At 42.4% G+C, this 22509-nt stretch overlaps 1 protein-coding gene across 1 annotated transcript in view; it reads left to right on the top strand.

The window, feature by feature from the left end:
* The window catches only part of kif26ba (kinesin family member 26Ba), a 78344-nt gene extending 59116 nt beyond the window's left edge, over window positions 1-19228 (top strand). The window contains exons 12-28 of the mRNA XM_056384725.1: window positions 1734-1905; window positions 2610-2948; window positions 3042-3218; window positions 3758-3896; window positions 4096-4354; window positions 4515-4616; window positions 4769-4896; window positions 5694-5873; window positions 6057-6364; window positions 6533-7211; window positions 7292-8235; window positions 8479-8723; window positions 8922-9077; window positions 9203-9417; window positions 12439-12707; window positions 13696-13846; window positions 14806-19228. Coding sequence (XP_056240700.1) covers window positions 1734-1905; window positions 2610-2948; window positions 3042-3218; window positions 3758-3896; window positions 4096-4354; window positions 4515-4616; window positions 4769-4896; window positions 5694-5873; window positions 6057-6364; window positions 6533-7211; window positions 7292-8235; window positions 8479-8723; window positions 8922-9077; window positions 9203-9417; window positions 12439-12707; window positions 13696-13846; window positions 14806-14954 — 4612 coding nt within the window. The 3' untranslated portion in view covers window positions 14955-19228. The remainder of the gene's footprint in view (window positions 1-1733; window positions 1906-2609; window positions 2949-3041; window positions 3219-3757; window positions 3897-4095; window positions 4355-4514; window positions 4617-4768; window positions 4897-5693; window positions 5874-6056; window positions 6365-6532; window positions 7212-7291; window positions 8236-8478; window positions 8724-8921; window positions 9078-9202; window positions 9418-12438; window positions 12708-13695; window positions 13847-14805) is intronic.
* Window positions 19229-22509: the final 3281 nt, after the last annotated feature.

Raw genomic sequence — 22509 nt, 5'->3', positions numbered from 1 at the left:
CATCACAGTTAAATGAGGAGTTTTTCTCCCAGCGCTTCACTACTTTTAGTAATAGGGTCTGATCCTGTTCTCATCCCAGCCCCAGTCCTGCTCCAGTGCTGTTGCCGGGTAACCAATGACTGTATGCCAGTTGATCAGTCGACTGTTGGACCCTGTCATGTATTTGTAGCTTCCCAAAGAGGCAGACAGTCTCTGTTGTCACCACAAAATCAACACTATGGCTCTTGCAAGAATCCGAGCATCTCGGTGGGATCCCAAACTGCCAACTGTCTTGCAGGTCCCATGTTTCAGCCACAACATACTCATGTAGATTTAAATGCTAATCACAGATTCACTAAATGCCAACCCTCCTCATAAGGGACTCAGTACAGCGCCTTGTCCAAAATCAGACCACTTCCCATCTGGTTTGCCATCTCTCTCTCCTGGCAGAGCCCCCTTTTAGTCATAAAGCTCCCTGCGTTTTTGATTGATGTCACTCTATCAGCACACTTCAGGGACACAGTCAATTTTTCAGTACTCCAATATCCAGTCTGACAATTGCAGTCCTTGATATTAGCAATATAAGTATAGAAATTCCAGTGCTCTTTAGGAATTTCTAGATTATCTTTATTTGTTCGGTCATACGTAAGTACAAATCTGCGTGCAAACAACATGTTTTGTATTGCGTCTACTTCATGGTCACTCTTTAATATCAGCTTCCTGTAATGATGGTGATCTAGGAATTTGGAAGCTGCATTCATTAAAGGCTAGTTTTAGTAGACAGCATCATGTTACATACAGTAGTCCTCGCTAGTAGATCTGAGGTAATAAATCCAGCACAGGCTGAAGTGCAAGGTCTAATCCAACATCTTTAGCACTTGAATTAACGGGCAAATGAATAGTTCATGAGTCATGAATTTACCTACATTAATCTCAGGGAGAGATATAGCGAGATAGAGATAGCTCGAGAGGGAGAGAGGAAGCCTGAGGCAGCAAACTGAGAAAGAGGAAGAAAGAGGAGAGGAGACGAGAAAAGAGGAAGAGAGCATTGATGAGAAAGAGGAGGTCAAGATAGGAGTGTGTGCATGCGTATTTGTGTTTGTGTGCATGTGAATGTACACATATGTGTGTGAGACATGCCTGCAGGCTGTGTTTTTAGAAAAGGGGGACAGCAGCATGCGGTATTGGGCCACAGAGGAGCTGTGTTCACTGTCAGCCTGCAGGCCTGAGCACACACACACGCACACACACACATACATATACACATGCACAAAAGGCTATGAATGATTGCAGTAGCCCACCCAAGAGAAAGTCTTTTCTTAAACACACAGCCTAGTTTTACTTTCCCATCTGCTAGTACAATCTCTCTGGGAGATAGATCATCTTCCAATATTAGACTGCGTAATATCCAGAGTGCCTCTTTTGAGATTTAGTCTGAAATAGCAACCTTTCATGTGTTTTTACAACATTAATCAATAAACATAATCAATAGTTACCAATAAACTTTGCTTTTTGAATCTTTTAGCTTCATTTATATGAATATGTTAGCTTCATGTGTTCATTATGACATAGAGTATTACCATAGCCTCCTTCTTGTCTTGTGACCAAATCGAGCTGTTAATAATCCTTCATCACATGTCAGACATATGTGGGTGTCTGTTAGAAAATCGTCCAGTTTTGTCGCACGTTTGAGCAACTGTGTGCGTTTCCAACCTGTCTTTAGTGCTCACATCTCAGTGTATGTGCGTTACCAGGGACAGCAAGCTGACCATGTTGCTAAGGGAGTCGCTAGGCAACATGAACTGCCGGACCACCATGATTGCTCACATCTCTGCCTCACCCAGAGATTTCTCAGAAACCCTTTCTACCATCCAGATTGCTTCCCGCGTCCTCCGCATGAAAAAGAAGAAAACTAAAGTCACTGTGGTGAGTTTTAATCAAACCTTGATGCTTCATTAAAATTGGGAAATAATTTCTCTTGTTATCATAAAATTAAAACTTTACATACATTAAGTTCAAGATAAACACAGCTACAGTCAGTGGTAATGTACCGTGGACAGATGGAAACATAAGTCACTTGTTCGGCTTTTAATCAGTGTCCATGTCATGTCAAAACCTTGGCTTTGCATGAGCCATTACAAGTTGAATTTACTTTAATTTAAATGATGACGCTTTTGTGCTTGATTTCAAAACACCATGCATTTTATCACCTCCTATCCCTTTTTCCATCAAAACCACGTGTCCAAAGTGCTGCTGACACCTGACACCCTCTCTCACCTTTCATTTCTCACACACTTATTTCAAAATTGTTCAGCAGAAGAAAAGGGGGTCAAGTGAGGGCTTCAGGCCTCTAAAAATAAAGCTCCAGCAAGAGAAAACTGAAGTCATGAGATATCTAAAAGTGCCAGTCTAGGATAGAGATGAGAATAATTAAATTGGGTCACTTGGGTAGGGTGCATGTTGGTCGAGGATCTGCATGGATGTCATCCTTTTTTCTCTCCTCTCTATCTTTCCCATCTCACTCCAGAGTGAACTGTCAATTAAAGGCTCTGCAGATCTAAAAAGGGAATATTTTCTCTCTCACCACCCTACTCTGTCTTCACTTCCCCCGTCATCCAATCTCTCCGCAGCAATACACCTCCAGCTCCTCTGGAGGAGAGAGCTCCTGCGAAGAGGGCCGTATGCGCCGTCCTACCCATCTGCGTCCTTTCCATCACCGAGGCGACACCGACTCTGACCTTCCACTGCTGCGACTGTCCAGTGACCCTGACGAGTATTCGAGCAGCGAGCAGTCATGTGACACAGTGATCTATGTTGGCCCGAATGGGGCTGCGGTGTCGGACAGAGAGCTGACAGACAACGAGGGACCACCAGAATTTGTCCCAATTATTCCTGCTTTGCTTCGAGGAAAAACGTCAGAGCATCATCAAACACAAAGTCAAAGTCAAGCAGCAGGATCCCAGAGCAAGGCAATTTAAATATATTTACAACTACACAGTTTAGACAATCAGCAGCGTTCAGAAGGATACGTATTACATACTGTCTGATTTCTGCTTCAACAGGTGCCGCCTCAGCCAGAGGACCAGCCCAGTGGCCCCTCTCAGCCCCTGCCCCAGCCCTCTCAGTCACTACTTGGGCAGCCATTGGCCCCTGTCCCAGAGGAAGGAGCCGAGTGCCTGAAGTGCAACACCTTTGCTGAGCTGCAGGAGAGACTGGACTGCATTGATGGCAGCGAGGAGGTAATGAAAGTTTTCTGTTCTTTCGTTGTTGTTATTATTCAAGGAAAAAACAAACCTAGATTAGGATGCAAATTAGAGAAAGAAAAATTACATTGCTCTGTTAGTGTGATGGGATCTGTATTTAATGATATATTGAAGTTTGACAGGTTGTTTGACAAGTTGAACACTTTATTCAAATGGAAAATGTTTTTTCTGTATCTGCTTAACATTTTTGCATGTATCTGAAAAAACCTTTTGCTCGCTGTCAGAATTTGTGTTTGCTGTGGTTATTTTCTATATATGTCAAGAAGCATATGATTTCAATTGTTTCACGAAATAATGTATTTGAAAAGGTGTTACCTTATTATTTTAAAGTGTTTGTACAAAACCTTGTTTATTCTCATCCATCACCACTGAAGTTCTCTTGGATAACAGTGTGTTCTTATAACAAAATAAAAGCAACATACGTGGGGACAATTTCCTTTTTCAACAGTCAAATCAAACTGTTGTATTCTCATATGAAGAATGAAGCCTTTTCATCACTATGACCCTTTGTTCAGGTCGCAAAGTTCCCCTTTGAAGAGGTCCCGGCAAACAAACAAGGTGCCAAACAAGAGCCATGTCCATCTTCAGCTGTCTCATCCTCAGCTGCTGCTGCTCCCGGCTCTGCTGCTGTGTTGGAAACAGAAGCCAAAACAGGTAAAAGCTTCAATTCATTTAATACATATGCTGTATATAAATTTTGTATCCCAGTGTCACCTACTTGACCAAAAACTGGCTTTCAATGCTTCCAGTACTTTTGTAATTCAGCATCAAATCAACATTTCCCTTCTTATTGTTCTTGCAACTCACCTTTGGGTCCTACTTCAGAAAGCATTGTTTTGTGCAACATCTCCAGGCTCTGCATGTGCCATAGAAGGTGCTGTGCAGTTCTCCTTCTCCTCAGCAGCAGCAGCCTCCAGGAGGAGGACCAATGACCAGCAGCTGCAGGAGATCAAGGAGGTGGTGGAGGAGGCAGAGCTGGCACAGATGATGATCCACAGCCTTGCTCAGGGTTCTGGTTCCTCCATAGTTACTAGTACCAGGAGTGTAACAGGAAGCAGCAGCATCACTTCTAGCCCGCTGAATAGGATCAAGGGCTCCCACCTACAAGACAGGTGAGGATAGGTGGTGCTGCTACCCAAAGGAAAAGAAAAACAAGAGCTGTGAATCTTACTTGGACGGAGCCCTTTTTCTTGCAAATGTTGCTATTAGCCTTTGGAATGTATCTGATTTCAGTTGAAATGATGTCTCCTTTGTTGTCTGTCTCTTCTGCAGCCGTGAGAGTCTGAATGTGTGCAGTAACGCTGACGCGAAGACACGCCCACTAGGATCACCACGCCTCGGCATCGCCAGCCTGACCAAAACCTCAGACTACAGGTGGTTTACACATGCATACTGTGTCAATGGGCAATAATGTTGACGGAAGAACATCTTCCTTTAATTCAGGTTTAATGAACAGGAGTTGGACATGGCTAATAAACAAAGCACTAAAGACTGACTCCATAATGTCTGATTCTTGTCCTTCTCAGGCCTCCGTCCTCCCCGTCGCAGCGGTGTAAAGTGTATACGCAGAAGGGTGTGATGCCGGCAACACCCCCTCTGTCCTCACACACTCTAGCTCAAGATGGCCAGGCCACAGATGCTTTGACCTCTGACAGTATGCATCTTTTTACATGTTTATACTTTAGGATTGTGTTTCTACTGAAAGCCTGAAATACATGTTTGATATTTATGATGACTGAAATTGAAAGTTAACTCTTAAGCTAATTTTTTCAATTTCAGTTTTCCCAGTTTGTTAACATATATTCTCTTTTTGAAAACTAGTTTTAAGGCCAAAATAAACTTTTAGTACTAGTCCATCACATTTATCCACTCTGTATTGGAAATAAAATGATAAGTTACCTTATATACATAAGTAACTCATTGTTTACATGACTCTTACATTGTTTGTTATATAGTATTTTAAAGAGCCACACACTAAGAAATGTCATGGTTATATTTCACTGTGTGTGATTTTTCTTCTAAAGTTAAATACTAGAGACAGTTGCATAGCACTCCAATGTCAACTTGTAATAACGCATTTCTACATAGATTTGTTATTTTCATTTAATGTTGTATCCATTTAGATTGAGACAGAGAATAATTCACATCCACACCAATTCTATTATATATCTAGAATTTTCCTTTTTTAACATATTGGTTTTTCTGCAAGTAATGTTATTGCTGTTAAAAACCAACCCTTCTACAAGGCAATAACAGAGTCTCGTAACTAGCTAAAGGCATATTAAAATATAGTCACATACCGAGTGATCTGAGCACAACCAGTGCTTTGAAAGTGGCATCAGAGACTGATCCCAACTTCCTAAATTTACCAGAGCACGAGTGGGTGCACGTATTCTGCACTTGGAAGACAGAATTAGTAATGACGCCAAATGTGTGTTTCTGATTCTGAAGACAGTTTGGCTGCAGACAGTGGCCGTTCCTCCACAGAGTCCCTGCTGTCCAGGACTTCTCCTGTGGGCATGAGCCCACAAGTGCGAGAGCCAACTCCGTCTCTGTCTGCCAGCCTGGGCTCAGCTGAGACACTATGTGACGATGACGTCCCACCGATACCCATGGACACGCACAAGGACGGTGAGTTGCAGAAAAACAGCTATTTATACACAAGGAAAGGGGTGGTGGTGAGATCCAAAAACAGTTATGAGTCACATTCAAACCCTCAGAATTGTAATGACAAATATGTAACATGAAATACACGTCGGCATCAAGAACAACTAGGAAATGAAGAAATGTCTTTTCTCTCTCCTCCACCTGCAGCCTCGGGACTCGCAGTATCTGTTGGACCTTTCTCGCTTGGGGAGAATGAACTGGTGTACACTGTGGCTTCTGCATGTGAGGAGGACCTTGATGTTGCAGCCCTCATGGAGACTCAGGGCCTAACCTGTCGTCCGACAAGCATCATCAGCTTCAATAGTGAATGTGGCTCTGTCACTGCCCTCCCTTCAGGCGCTCAGCACATCAGCGTCATCACTGCTACTGCTGAGGATGGAGCTGTGGAGGATTATAACATGCCTGCAGGTCTGGCTACAACCACAGGAGTTACAGAGGTTGTTGCCATGGCAGAGGTTAGTGTGACTGCTTTGCATTTACAGTAACAGTAACTCATTTGGTATGTGGGTATGTGTCCTAAAGCAGACTGCAAAAGTAGGACAGATTTTATGTGCTTTAAATTTTATGTTCTTGTCTTTTGGTTTGCGAGATGTCTCATCCGATTGTATGGCTCCCTATTGCAGGTGGCAATGGCCAAGCTGCGGATAGAAGGCGAAGCCTTAGCCACAGTGATGTCTAACTGTGGTTCGCCTGTCTCCTCCTGGATGAGTGATCTGAGCATGGGAAGTGAAGCTGACCAGTCTCTGCACAGCTTCAGCCAGTCCCAGAGCCAGCAAGGGGAGGCCCTGGCTGATCCTGAGCCCAACCCGAGCTTCGGAGTCGAGGGGCTGGGAACTTATGAAAGCTGTGGCAGCCCGAGAAGAGGGAGTCTGGAGGGAGAGGTGGTGCTGCAAGAGAATGGGAGTGAAAAAGGAACTCCGACCAAAGACAGGCTGAGGAAACTGCCTCCTTCTATGGCTAAAACTAACATTCAAATTCTGGCAGGACCTGGTAACCTCTCCCCTTTCAAGACTACGATAAGCATTCACCATTGTGTGGCTGTCAAACCAATCCAGGAACCAGCCATCCTCTCCTCACCTACCAAGACTAGCTTAATGAAAGATGCAGGCAAATTTAATGCCCCACTTTTAGCTTGTACTTCCAGTGAGATGAGCTTTGAAGACCCCTGGCTGAAGCGCGGCATGGAGGACAGGAGGTCCAGAGAGCTTGTGTGTGAAGCAAAGCCAGAGAAAAGGGAGGTAGACCATTTAAAGAGTCAGGCTGGAGCTGGGACCGGAGATCACCGGAGCTTCTGCAGGGATGGTAAGAAACAATACTGATGTATTCAAAATGAAAGACTTGCTCAATTCTAAATTCCTAAAATCTATGAGTGTTTTTTTCAGGTGTGGATCATGGCAGCTGTAGTTCAGGTGGTGAGGTAGTGTCATCTCCAGATTTCTTCAAGAGAGTGGTGGATGGTTGTGAGATGGTCACCATTGTTGCCCAGGGAGACTGCATGACAAGTATGTACAGCCCAGATATCCACCGTACCGCCAGTCTTCCTCGTGGCTGGCACCGTCTCAACCGACATGATGGCTTAGATAATGGAATTGAGTACCGTAATCTTGGCGTCACCACTTCAACTCCCTGCAGTCCCCGGGCTACACTTGACCGCAGGGGATCAACTGGAAAACAGGGTTTTTTCTCCCACAAGAAGGGGGGGATCCCACCTCTGCCACCGGTACGGAAGTCCAGCCTTGACCAGCGCAACAGGGCAGCCAGCCCTCTCCACCAACCCAGTCATGGAGTCTCGCTGATGGGCAGTCCAGCAGATGATTCAGGGATATCCGGATGTGGCCCCATAGGTGGCACCAGACAACGAGGCTCCAGCATAGACAGCAGTAGACTTTTCAGTGCCAAGTTGGAGCAGCTTGCAAACAGAACCAACTCTCTGGGCCGGGTACACAGCTCCCACAGCGGTTCTCACCACTATGACTGCTTCTCCCTGGAGAGAGGCGAGAGCCTGAGAGGGGGAGGAGGAGGAGTGAGGGGGGACAGCACCATGCCTCGCACTGGGCGCAGCCTCACCCGTGCTGGATCAGTATCTTCTCCTACTGCAAACATGACCAGCCCCGGTTTCAGTAGCAGTCCCAGTCCAAGCAGCGCTCCACAGTCACCTGCCAAAACCAACGGCCAGTCAAAGATCTCGGCTGTCAGTAAGCTGCTGATGACCAGTAGTCCCAAAGGCAGGAGCCTGTCTGCCTCCAGCACCAAGACTCTGAGCTTCTCAACCAAGTCGTTGAGCCAAACTGCCAGCCGCAGCTCCAGCCTTCCTCCAAACGGAAAAGTAAGAATGCTTCTTTACCGTGAATTTACTCACTTTCACCCATTTTAACACCTGTAACCTACATCACTCAGCTCAGTAGAAAAAGCTAGATGAACAACAACTTTTAGACCTTCCTCAGGGTTCCCTTTCACTCTCACACAAGACGAAACACAGAACACATTTATCAATCAATGCAAGCACTTCAAGCCGCGGTGGCCTCCATTCCTCCTGCCATCCACATCAGTCATTTATCTGTTTCCTCAGCCCCAGAGCTCAGTCCAGAGCCCTTTGCAGCAGCAGCAGCAGCAGCAGGGATCTTCACCTGGATCCTGGTCTACCCAGTCTCTGAGCCGCAGTCGAGGGGGAAGCCTGGCAGCCAAGCTGCCACTCAGGGCTGTCAACGGTCGAATCTCAGAGCTTCTTCAGGGAAGTGCAGGCTCCCGCTCCAGGAGTCATGCCCAGGGAGGAGGCACAGATCCTGGAGAGGAAAGAGGAGTCGCAGGAGCAAGGTTAGTCAGTTTTACTTTATTTTCCATGTAAAATAGCATTATGATGTGCATGTGACAATTTCTAGCTTTTAGACACCATGACTCTGTTATGCAGGAAAAAGATCAATAACATATCTGACATGACAATAAAGAGGTGCAGACAGAGCCAGGCCAGACCATTTGATATTCTGCTGAAAATGAATTCACTTCATTTCGCAGTGGAGGGGGAGCTGGGGCAGGAGGTGGAGGTTGTGGTGGAGCTGGCCCGGGAGAAGAGAGAGCAGCAGTGGTCCAAACGCTGCCCTCTCCCTACAGCAAGATCACAGCCCCCAGAAAACCACACCGATGCAGCAGCGGCCATGCAAGTGACAACAGGTACAAGCCCGAGTTCAACTACAGATGAAAAGTTTTAAATCCTCACACAATATATTTGGTGCTGCTGAAACAAAAAAAAAATTTTAACCTGCTATTAAATGCGATCTCATTTTCGACTCTAACAGCAGTGTACTGAGTGGCGAGCTCCCTCCAGCCATGGGGAAGACAGCTTTGTTTTACCACAGTGGGGGCAGCAGTGGCTATGAGAGCATGCTGAGAGACAGCAGCGAGAACACAGGAAGTACCTCCTCCGCTCAGGACTCCCTCAGTGAACACAGCACAGCCACCACCTCCTCCAGACGGAGCTCCAAGAGCAGCAAGAAGAGCAGGAGCAACACGGGTAACAACCTATTTTCCTAAATATTGCTTTCACTCCATTGGACAGAGGGTGACAGAGGCATTGGCTTATTATTGTTTGCAGGCATTTGCCTTAATGACTTGAGCTGCAGAGGAACATCTGAATCTATCTGTGACAAAGCTATATGAATGATCGATATTACACTTAAAACTGCAAATACCCTGCTGCAACAAGAACATAAAGTCAAAATCTGAAATCAAATGAAAAATACATGTATACTTAGCTTCTATGAATAAATAATATTTGAATGAAGTGATGAATGAATGGACAATACAGACACCAAATGCCAGGACGACATTTGTGTTCAGTTTCTTTTTACATCAATATGCACTTTTTTCTGGCCACTAACCCTGACACACATGTTCAGCATTTGACCGTGACAAGCTCGGCCATGACAAAATATTAATCAAAAGCCTTCCAAAGCTTTGAAAAAGAAATGAAAACCACCAGCCGCTGATAGAAAGAGAGCAAAAGACACTGCTATTAAGAAAATCCATCAGTAAAAAAGCACAACGAGGAAGCAACAGGCAGGTAAGGCAAAAGTGAAGAAAGCTGTGGTTGCAGAAGGAGCCAGGTAGGAAAGGTGACCCTGACCAGCCATCTGTGAAATGGTAAAAGGAATCTGCTGGTGTGAGCTGTAATGAATATATATTCACCAGAACACCACACAGACAGCCTGCTAATGTGGCCTCCAATTTACACTCTACTGGTTAACCAAGAGGATGGATATGTGCATAAAACCAAATTGGACAGAGGCAGCTCTTCCCGGTGTGTCTCCGATTATTGATTTAAATGAGAAAAAACCCTTTCCATCCATGCGTGTAGGATGTAACCTCACCTCCTGCCATGCAGCATAAGTCTGGATTTACTCTCATTTTACTTTGACCACAGCTGATCCTGTGCTTAGAGAGAGCATTCACTACCAAGCTGTCACAAAAAGACACAAAGACAGAAACAAGACAGAAAATACAGCCTATGTTTGTTTTACATGGAGGTGAAGACAGTAATGGAGTCTGTGTCCAAGATAGATAGACTGTGGATACGACAACGATCCAGGCCCAAATTCAGGCAGACAGAATATAAATAGTAAGAGGAAGAGAGGACAGATGTGCCACAGACAGAAGCAATGTGTGAAGATATTTGTGCGACCGAAATGTTAATCACATCTCCAGCAGAGTCTCACATTGTGCTTGATTTCCATTAGACTGGATTCACTTGCTCTCGCTCTCTATTTTTGTTCCGTGTTTCCACCTGGTCTCATCTTTTTCCATCTATTCCTCTCACATTTTCTACCTCATTCATCCAACTCTCTTCCCTTGCACCTTCTCCTCCCTGCAGACCCTCATTCTTTCTCTGTCACCTTATATGCCTCTTCCTACTACATAATGAAATAAAAATGTCTCTGCTTGACCCCTCTGTGCTGCACTGGGACCAAAAGACAGCTGCAACCTTATTAAAATCACCACTTTCTCCCTCTATCACACACCTTATCTTTCGATTCCCCCGTGAATCTAATAACTCACATTCCATTCGACATAGCTGGCAATTTCTATGCAAAGCATGTGTGTGCATGTTTGAGTGTGTGTGTTCATCCTAGCGTAGTGGGCAGATTAGAGACTGACCTACAGCTCTTATCTATGAGCTTCATGAAAAGAGACTAAACTTTTTATCTCGATTATCACTCCATTATCTGTTCCTCGCTCTCTTTCCGCTTTTTCAATCACCTAATACTTCTCTTTTGTTACCTTCTTTCTGCCTCTCTCCAGTGATGATTCACCCATCTTTTTTTCTCTCCTCTTGCAACCATGATGTATTTCCTCAGATAATATCCTGCTTTCATGTTCATGTCCTATCTTCCTGTTTTCCCTGATTGCTGATGAAAAGCAAATTGTAAAGCAGGAACCAGCAGTGATATCCTGTTGAGTTCAAAGACACTTAAGTACTGTATCTGCTGTATGCCTGAGGATTGATACATTGACACATGCACAGCTGGAAACAGCTGCTTTTTCTTGTATTACCTTTTCATCCTGAATGGTCCTATGTAACTGAATGGTGAGAAACAACACTAAGACATGTGGGCCTACCAATATGTTTTTATTATGTTAAAAGTGTAGTTTGACATTTTGGGAAATACTTGCTTCTCTTTCTTGCAGAGTTAGATGAGAAGATCATTTCTGTCATGTCTGTCTGTTTAAAATAAGGCTGCAGCCAGCAGCCATTAGCTTAGCTTAGCATAAAGACTGGAAACAAAGGGAAACAGCTAGCCTGGCTACCAGCGCCACTAAATCTCATTAGTTAACATTCCTATCACCTTAGTTTAATCCATACAAAAACTGAAAAGTAAAAGTGTTACTTTTTTGTTGTGTTGAGTGTTTATGTGCCAGACCTTTTCTTGGCCGGACACAGTGACTTTGTGGAGCCTTCTTGCTGTGAAATCGCCAAGCAACCAGCCTGTTATTATACTGCATGGGAGACGCACAAGTAGTATCAGTCCTCTCATGTAACTCTCGGAAAGAAAGAAAATGAGCACACTGAAAAATCAAAACCTATTTCTTATCGGTATAGACTAAAAAATGAAATTTATTTGGCAATAAAGCCAGTTTTTATTTGAGCAGAATATCTTGATCCAGTTATGTAATTCAGTAGAAGAGATTAAAGCCAACTGAGTATCGAGCTAAGCCATGCTAAAGCAGTTTGCATCATGCGCTGTACATTTATTTGGTCAGTTGAAGGATGGAGTTTCTCAGTAGATTTAATGAAGAAGAGCCACTGACAAAATGCACAATTCACCACAACGCATTACTCAAAATCAAAGTAATGCCAATAGACCAGTATCAGAATAAACATTGAAGAGTGAGGATAATTCATGCTACTTAATGAATGATAAGAGAGTTTAAAGGCTACAGTATATAGTATCAAAATGTATTTCAGTGTCTTGAAACATTTTGGTGGTGGTGGGTGTAACACTATTTTTTGTTATCTTCATCTTATTTATTCTTTCAGGCCTCCAGCGTCGTCGTCTGATCCCAGCACTGACCTTGGACTCTTCCTCCTCCTCCTCACCCTCCCACCGTTCCTCCAAACAGGCCATCACTTCCTCTTCTTCCTCCTCCTCCAGCCCAGGTGCCTGCTGGGTAGATGGCCCACTCGGGCCCCCAGCTCCCTCAAACCTCCGGGGCGCGACAGCAACGACCGAAACCTTTGAGATCAAGGTATACGAGATAGATGACGTCGAGCGGCTGCAGAAGAGAAGAGACAAAGGAGGAAGCAAGGTGAGAGGGAGAAAGGAGGAGGGTGAGGTATGGGTGAGAGGAGGAACGGGACATGTCACCAGTATTCCAATATTCAGAAACATGAGTGTCCGTAGTAAAGATACATGTTGTCGGTAAACAAATGTTGATACTGACAAGAGTAAGAGAAAAGGAGGGAGACAGAGAGAATAATGTTGAGGAGGGGGTTTTTGGAAACAAGAGAGGGAACAAAGAAAGCAGGAAAGAGTTAAAGAAAGGAGGCTGTGTGTGAGGGTAAACGGTGCGGTGGAGGGTGAAGGAGACTGAGGAATGGATGTAGGGAGAGAATTAGAGAAGGCTAAATGCAAAAGAGCAGGAATAGAGGCCCAGTGGCCAAGCGGCATGTTGCACTTGATGTCAATGAAATTGATTTGATGAATAATAGCTGTGGGTCACATTAAAAAGCACTAAGTGTTTCGGTGGACACTGCTGGAGAAGAGGGTGAAGCTGGGGAAGAAAAGAGACACAGGAGGCTCAAGGATCTGAGCTGCTGTGTGTGTCAGTGAGGAAACAGACCTCAGAAAAACCAACAAGTTTAAAAAAACATCAGTAAGGATTTTCACAAAATGAATGAATCAATTTTGTGCACATTAGCAATACACTCTGTCTGCATAGTGAGTGTTTTTAATAAAAATACATTCTCTTTCCCTCTGTGTCCCTCTAAATTCCTAAGACTTTTCAGACTGAAATTGTTGCAAATAAATGCAAGCATCATTGTGAGGTTTGTGAGAGAGGGAGGGAGAGAAAATCATGAAATATAGATTTTCCCCGCAGCGGCCTTAAGAAGCCACTTAACCCCCGACTGCTCCAGTGAAGCTGCTCAGTGTCCGAATGTGCTCGGCCGCGGTCACACTGGAGTCGATTAGGTGTGAATGTTTAGCAGGCACATGTGTTTCACGACACACTCCCCTGGATAAATAAAGGCGAGTAAAATCCATATCTGTCTGTGTGTCCTCTCTCTGTGCGTCAGGAGGTGGTGTATGTCAGTGCCAAGCTCCGTCTGTTGGAGCACCGCCAGCAGCGGATCAGTGAAGTCAGAGCTAAGTACCAGTGTCTGAAGAAAGAACTGGAGCAAACCAAACAGTACCTGATGCTGGAGCCACACAAATGGACCACTGAGTGTAAGTGTAGCACTGACACATCAGGAAAGGTGTGTGTGTGTGTGTGTGTGTGTGTGTTGTGTGTGTGTGTGTGTGTGTGTGTGTGTGTGTGTGTGTGCGCGTGTGATAGAAAAACAGAGTGACGCCATGATGTGATTGTTGGATCTTGTTGTGTATTCTGCACTAGTGGTTCTCAACGGGTATGAATCGTTTTTTCATGAGAAAGAAAAACATTAGAAGCAATCATGCATTTTTTTGCCAATGGTTTTCAGCCTGTTGTTGATATTTTCTTCTTGAGTGTAAGGGTGGTCCCACCCAAATGCTAATTGAACCAGTGTTCACTCCTGGATAAGGCTGGCATTATTCTATATATTTTGTACTGTCAACAAAAGCAATGAAAAGAACAAAGGTAACGATGCATTAGTCTGTATCAATACTTGACACCACACCATGACACACTTGCGAGCCCACTGGTTCCTTCTTAAGACATACATCTTTTAAAATGGGCCTCAAATATATAGTTTCACTTTTTTAGCCATTACTCTTATAGGAGTAAACAGAGTATGGGAAATATTTTCAGCTGCGGACTGACACGAGGTGCTTGACTGAATAGTTATGACAGCAGGACATTGTATGTGAGATTGATTCAAAATAAATGAATATAATGTGTGTTCATCATAATAAAGGAATATGTCGGCCTGTGCAACAGTGTGGCTGAATGATGTGTTTCAGTTTTTGAACAACAATGGATGCCTGTGACGCTGAGGAGTAAGCTATATCAGGTTTTAACTAGGAAGACAATACTAGTTATTTGGATCAATTCATTGATGTTTTTGTTTTTTTAACGTGGGATTTATTTATAATAAGAAAAATATAGAATATCACCAGTTGTATCTGTTGAACTGATTAATTAACCCAAAGTACATACAACAGTATTTTAGCATGTGACTTTTTTCTCTGCTTCTCTGTCAAATATCCAGTTGAGCTACATCAGGTCTACGAGGTGGACTCACTGGAGTATTTGGAAGCTCTGGAGACAGTGACGGACAAACTGGAGACCAGAGTCAACTTCTGCAAAGCCCATCTCATGATGATCACCTGCTTCGACGTGTCCTCAAGACATCGGTAGACAGAGGGAGAGAAGGAAAGCAGGAGGACAGAGAGGTAGACACACAGCTGGACTCTATTAGATGTTGATTAATCAAACAAATTTTGAAAATATCTCCTAAGTAAATACATCTCATTGGATGACTGGATAGATGGAGGAGGGGATACAGGGGTGGACTGTCCACTTAATTCATCATGTCAGTCATCCTGTGTGTCCAAATGTAAGTCGGCAGAAGGACAGATGGATGGAGAGATGGAGGGATAAAAGGAATGGAGATATCTAACAGGCCAACAGACAGATGAGCTTGTAGATTTTTGTAAACAACCTCAGAAACAGTCACTGAACAGCATCTAATGGACAGGCTACTTTGAATCAGATAAATATGGTTGCCCAAAGGGGCAGACAGATGGTTGCAAGTCTGAAAAAACACATCAAACGTGATCAAGTGAACACATTTTTCCAGAGAACTGAATAATTGGACTGCTGAGAAGCCTCTTGGACTCAGTCGAACATTTAGGAATGTATGGAGAGGAAAGAAGAGGAGAGGGGAACAAAAACTGCCATTTTTTAAACCGAGAAGGATGAAGGAGAGGTGAAGGAGAGAAAAAGAACAACTCATCTCCCATCATTTTGGAAGAGCACTTTTTAGAGTACACACAGTTGAGAGCCATTGACTGTAAATACAGAGTGCTGACGACAGAATGGCCTGGTATTGTTGTCAGTTGATAAAAGAGACTGACCAAGAGAAAGACAGTAGGACAAAGAAAATGATTTAGATAAGTGCCTTGTGAACATTTCAATACCAAGACCAATTCTCTTACTCTCTGAATATGTGTACATGCAGTAAGTATGGTGCTAGCATAGAAAAAAACACACACAAAAGATCAGTGTCCCTGGAAAATCTTTGAATTTATAGCCATTACTAAATGTGATGTTTTACTGTGGGTCAGTGCTTCATATTATCATGTTATAAGCAAACTATTAGTGTATGTTTGAATCATAGTTGGTATACCGATGAGAGATGAGGCTAAATTTAAACTTTTTGGATCCCTAGCAAAAGAAAAGTTAAAGGACGACCTACAGAACAAGAGGACCAACACCAAGTCCTCTTTAAAACAACAAACCTTTTGCAAGGACCAAAAACTGAATTTGAAAAACATACATGATTTTTCCAGGACACAGAGTAATGTGTGTTTAAACAGAGAAAACTAAAAAACAAAAAAAACACTAACGCTAGGTTCTTGTGGTGTTGTTTCTTTCCTTGACTCTACTCACAGAGCACATCTGAATTTTGACCCTCTGGAGCATACATACCATATATTCCCCCTGATACAGTTGTGATGGCTTTTTCATGTTCACAAAGCAATGAAACATCTGAGTCACATGAAAGTGGAAGTGAAAATGTTTTTCTCTGATCCAGTGTTAATTACATCCATTGACTGACTGACAGGCGGACTGTCTGTTATTTGTATCTGTGTTGTTCTTCTCTATTCTAAAAGAAACTGAATGATTTGTCAATGTGTGTGTTTTATAATAAGGTATCCTTTTTTATTTGAGTGCAATGGGACCATGTAGAGACTATGTATGATAGTACGATCATGGAAATAGTAATGTAGAGATATTTAAGAGGAAATTATGAGGAAGAGACAGGTACAGGAAAAGCCCATTGATATACATTTTTTTAATTGAATTTCTATAAGGCCTGTATACGGAAGCCCTGAAAGACTCGTACAAGTGGTGCTATGCCGAGCCGGCCGAGCCTGCAGAGCAGAACAAGGACTGATATAGGCAGCTGCAGTTAGCGAGCTAGCTGTTTAACAGTTAACAATGGGCTAGTTAGCAGTGATTGAACTTATTATTAATTATCTAACTATAGAACATTTTAATGATACAATCCATACGATTCATCTGAAAGGTAGATCATATGCCAGATCACCCATCCCTAGTTTAGACAGGGAGAAATGCTTTTAGTCGGATTTAGAGCGGGGTAGCGGTGCACCTCAACCTCTTGTGGCCGAAAGGAGTAGCACAAAAACAAACAAAAGATTTTCTTTTCATAGATGAAAAAAAAAAATAAACCGGAAAAATGAGCCTGAAAAAAACAAAAAGTTCACCTGTTTTCACAAATGGAAACAAAAAATTATCTCAACTGATCTTCTTTTTTTTTTTTCTGCTAGCCTCTTGGGGGTTTCACAGATGAAAACAAGAAATTATGCTGGCAAAAATGAATAAAATTCACTTGCCTTTCAGGGCTTCCACACCTATATTGGAACATAGTGGTGAAATTAGACTGGAAATACTTCCTAGGAACTACAGTTATTGTTACAAATGGCCTACTTGAAAAGTTCCAGCATTGTTTTAAAGGAACAACTAAAAACATATAGAAAGGAATGAAACTAAAGAAAGAAAAGGGTGACAACCAAATTATGAGGCATAGATCTCTGCCTGGTTCCATTTTTTGGATGGATAGCATCACATGAAATTTGTTAATATTATTATCTATGGTGCTTGAGATGTTTATGATCTAAATGTTTGTACAAATATAAATATTTGAAAGAGCCTGTTTCCCTCTGAAATACAGAACAATACCCTTCGAATGCTTCTTCTACATCTCTGTCTGTTGTTGTCAACATCCACCACCCTCCCCTCTGAACACCCTTTGCCCAGGAAGCAGAGAGCATTCTGGGAGATCCTGTTTGTAGTCTGAGAGTTAAAAGAAGGAATAGACTTCACAGGAGAGGAAATGCTGTGATGTCAGTATGATTTGTCAAAAGCTTCGTAGTGCTAAATTTATCCAACAGAACAAGCTCAGTTTTTATATTTTAGACTGGACTGATACAAACACAGAAAATATCTATCTGTTTCAGGTTTCGATCTTCTAATGCCCGTACAGAGACATAACAGTTATTAATTTCATGTGCAGTACACCCACAGTGGCAGCCATGAGATAATATAGTGGGAAATTATCCCAGTAAGTCACATGCTTTGACAGACTGGACCCATGAAGTGTTTTCGCCAGAGGTGGGCAAAGTGCTCCTGTGATGTCGCCACTTGTTTCCTTTATCTCCCAGTTCACTGTGCAAGTCATGAATGAAGTTTTTATTTATTTGAGCTCAGGAGAGCAGAGGTGCTTATTAATGTTTTTATTTATTTACACCTTATGATCTTAAAAAGTTACTATGCATTTAAGAAAAAGAAAAATAACTGTACATACTTTGCTGAGCCCATGTCATATATAAATATATACTGTATACATAACATATATGCGCTCATCTTTATTTATTTATATATTTTCTGTTGATTTCATTTGCTCCTGCTGTTCCTGTTGGGGATTGTAATGGGTTTGGGTTTCCTAAAACTTCCACATCCAGGACAGTTATGTGGTTCCAGCACAACAAAAATTTTCATTCGAGTAAATTCTGAGCAGAACTTAAAAATGATGGTTAATCTTTTACACGTAAAGAAGAAAACGATTTAGCATGAAAACAGTTGTGTTGTCTTAAATGAAATTCCAGTATATTCTACAGTATTAACTACAGCCTTGTGTAATTAGCAGTGGATGTTTTGGGAACCCCAACCTCTGGATGAGCTTAATGGCCTGTACTTGTTTCCCGTTTTAAAATGCTATGTGTGAGGTTTCTTGCTCCATGTGTCACTGCCAAATGAACTACGGTAGCGCTTTATAATTCTAGCATAACTGTGAAAAACACCTTAGGTTTTGGCGGACTTTTCAGGAATAAGAGTTCCTTTTTCATCAGAGGTAACCAAGCTAAAAGGGATGCACTCATTGCGAGGTGCATTAAAAATCTTAAAAATCTTTTATGTCATGTTGTAGGACAAAAAAGAAAAACAATAACGACATACAGTCAATAATGAACAAATTGATATATGTGATGTTAAATGTTTTGCAGGAGCTTTCAAGAATTATATTGTGTTATCTGGAAATTTGACACATAGCATCTTTTAAAGAGTATTGTGTGTTAAAGTCTGGGTCAGGCCACATTTTACCAAAACTTTTTTCTTGCAGTAAGGGAAATTTTAGTTCTGTTCAGTTTTAAGGGTCAGTTGTGGGAAAATCTGTACAGAACTTATTAAAACCAGTTTGTCTGTGTCAGTTTACGACACGATGAAATGATGAAGTGCAGGATTCTCACTGGGTGTGTCGTTTCCATCTGTCAAGACTGTGATCGTACTCTCCTCTGCAGATTTACTGTTTTTGAGAAATGTGGTCTGACACATTGTGTTGATGGAAGAGCAAGATGGAGGGATGTAAATAAAGGAATGTATTGAAAGAGTTTTGACATCTGACTCTTCATTGTTTCAACACAGAACAGTCAACAAAGTGCCGGCCAGACATCTGGCATGTAGTCTGTCCCAATCCCAATGAAATGCCCATAATTTTGCATTATTACTCAAACTCATCACAGATTAAAAAAGATCTACTTGAAATACAGCTGGCAGGCAGCCGTTCTATGACTCCATACATTGTGACACGAAAGTCTGCTGCATTATTTCTCTGTGTTTAGCTGTTTAACGCTCATAAACAAAATTGAGTCCCACAGTAAATCCAAACAGCTAAACATCCCCACCTGCTCCAAACCGGTTACTGCAGACCATGTAGGCTCTTTGCTCAGTTACCTATTTGCCTTTCTGCTAGCATGTACAACAAGCCAGATGAAGCTATTCTTATTTACATTTTAAAAACTACTGACCAACAAACTGAAAATTAGTTTTAGGCCATGTCTTATGTTTGTTCCACATTAGCTATTGTTTGTTGTGTTTCTGCGTCCATGTACAGCAGCCAAATGGACACAAGGTGTCAGCAGTTTTGGTTTCATTTTTACAGAACATAATACACACTGAATACAGTCCCTGGCTTTTTGGGATATGCCTCTGTCAGGTAGTCTACTGTTTATCACTTCAAAGCTGCAATGGTTTTAATTGTTTCCTCAGGGAATTTCTAAATTTGTAGTGTTCCAGTTATTTCTGCCAGACATGGTGTAACCCTGTCACCCTGAGAAATGACTGATCAGCCCAGAGAAACTATTTCCACTGCTGCCTCGAGTCTCAGTCAGTCGACTTTCCCTGGAATCTATTATCTTGTGATGGATGCTAACATTGAGATATCTGTCACATTGTGTCACTTTTTCACAGGAATATTTTTAATAAGTTTCTAAGTTCTAAGTTTCTGACTAAGACTGAACTCTTAGTCACCCTGTCCAATCAGTCTCCCCATCACAATATCAATATCAAAATCGCCTCTTCATCTCTTACCCCGAGGAACCTGGCTGTCATGTTCGATTAACCAGCTATCCTTCTCTGACCATGTTGTCTGACCATGTTGTCAGAGAAGGATAGCTGGTGCATCTGTCTTGAAGTTGTGCTGCTTTGCACTATACAACATAAAGAAAAATCTGACCTCACCTGACTCAGTACGCCACCCAACTACTACAATACCCTTCTGGCGGGCCTCCCTTCACACATAGTGAAACCCTTACAGATGGTTCAGAATGTGGCAGCCCGTCTGGTCTTCGATCAGCACATGTCACTCTGCTGTTCATCAACCTGCACTGGTTACCCATGGCCACCCAAATCAAATTCAAGTCACTAATGCTTTCCTTCAGAGTGACTTCTGAGTCTGCACCCATGTACTTGAACTCAATCATACAGGCTTATGATTGATACAGGCTACTCCTCCTCGGACACTGCTACCTCCTAGGAATGTCGTCTGTCATTGCCATCCCTGCATACAAGACAATCGCTGTCCAGACTGTTCTTGTTTGTGGATCCCCGCTGGTGGGACAAGCTACTGAATGCTATCAGAGTGGGGGCGTCCCTCTATATCTTCAAGAACCTCTTCAAGACTCATCTCTTGCAAGAGCACCTCCTGTGCTAACACCTCTAACACCCTAACACGCCAAACTAGCACTTACTACGCACTTCTTTACCTGATCTCCTTGCACTTATTGAATAGATGTAGTACTTAGACCAAGGTCTCCTGAAGCTTTAGTGTTGTCCCTCACTTGTAAGTCGCTTTGGATAAAAGCATCAGCCAAATGAGTAAATGTAAAGGTAAATGTAAAATGACCCATCATGCAAACATGACCCCAACTCTCTCACAAGGACTGATTTCTATCAGGCATTAAGGATTAAACCCACATGCATAATCTTATTATTATTTAATATATTCTAGGTAGATTTTCGAAAAGCCAAATTTTGTAAAGCATTTTGAAAAAAAAGGGTCACTTCCAAACATCAATAAAAACAAAACAGGTCAACGTAATTTCCTCTTTCTTCACCAGGAGAGGCAGTCTGTCTTTCTCCTGACACATCAACATATATCTGTGTGAAGACTCGTTTTCTACACACACTACACTCTACTGGATATCACTTAGTTTCCACTGTGTGTGTGTGTGTGTGTGTGTGTGTGTGTCTGGACCTTTACTACCCCGTAGGCAGCTTTCTAGGTGACATATCGCCCTGTTGAGCCTGCTTTGATCACCCACGCACAGCAGGGAACAGGAAGGAGGAGAAGGAAGGAAAGGGAGAAAGAGGGGGTAGAGAATAGATGAGAAGAGAGAGGAGTGTAAAGGTAGCAAAACGGAAATGCAGGGAAAGAGAGAGACAAGTGAGAAGGAATAAAGGACAGGATTACAGTTTAGAAGATTGGGAGAATAGAAATGAGGCATGAAAGAGCTGAAGCGGTGCAAGAGAAATAAAATTGGTGATGTTAGGGAACACAAAATAGGGAAACAAGTGGACTCCTGAAATTGCAGGTTAGAAAAAACATTTAATTCAGAAAATATAGCAAGCAAGAGAGTGATATCCTCTGCAATTTTTGACAAATAATATGCAATCATCTCTCACCAAATGGGCTAGTGCTCTCCTTTCTAATCTCACCTGTCTGCTAAATCATTTACCTCAGGCAAGTGGAAGAGTTTAATTTTCTGCCCTGCCGAGACTCATTTCCTTGCTAAAGTCGAGCATTCGATGTTGCTGTTGTTGTTCCTGAGCTTGGATGCTAATTTGAGAATTGTTGGGTCCACTTAGCCTTTGTCTTGAAGTAATTATTGTTCATACAAGTTAATCTTCTTGTTAGTTTCCTTCTCCAACTACTTAAAATAACCATTTGTAATCAGCTGCCTGCATGGATTTCGAGCACTTCAATATTTGCTGGGAGGAGTAAAACTGCTGAACACAGTGAACTAGAATATTGATTCATTCATCCCTCTGATTAACTCTTCGGTGCTAAAGGTGGTTTCTCTTCTAACTCTATTTTTTTATTCAAATGTTAAGTTTGCAGCAACAAACAAGTTCACATGTGAAATATATTTCACTTGTAATATGTAAACTGGGACTTCACAGGTCCTATTTAAATTTTAAGTATACCTAATGCGGTGTGGCTCTTCTCAAGAAATAAATTTAGTATTTGTATAGTAAAAACATTTAGGACAATTGTAATAAGAAGACCAATAATCTACATCAATGTTAGCAGCTCTGAGTCAGAATACTTCATCCTCTACTGATGATAAATGTTTGCACAAAGTGTCATGGCAATCTTTCTAACCTGGAGCAG

The sequence above is a fragment of the Seriola aureovittata genome, chromosome 1 (assembly GCF_021018895.1).
Source record: "Seriola aureovittata isolate HTS-2021-v1 ecotype China chromosome 1, ASM2101889v1, whole genome shotgun sequence".
Classification (NCBI taxonomy): domain Eukaryota; kingdom Metazoa; phylum Chordata; class Actinopteri; order Carangiformes; family Carangidae; genus Seriola; species Seriola aureovittata.
The sequence above is the reverse complement of the archived record's forward strand: the minus strand, read 5'-3'. Positions and strand labels throughout refer to the sequence as shown.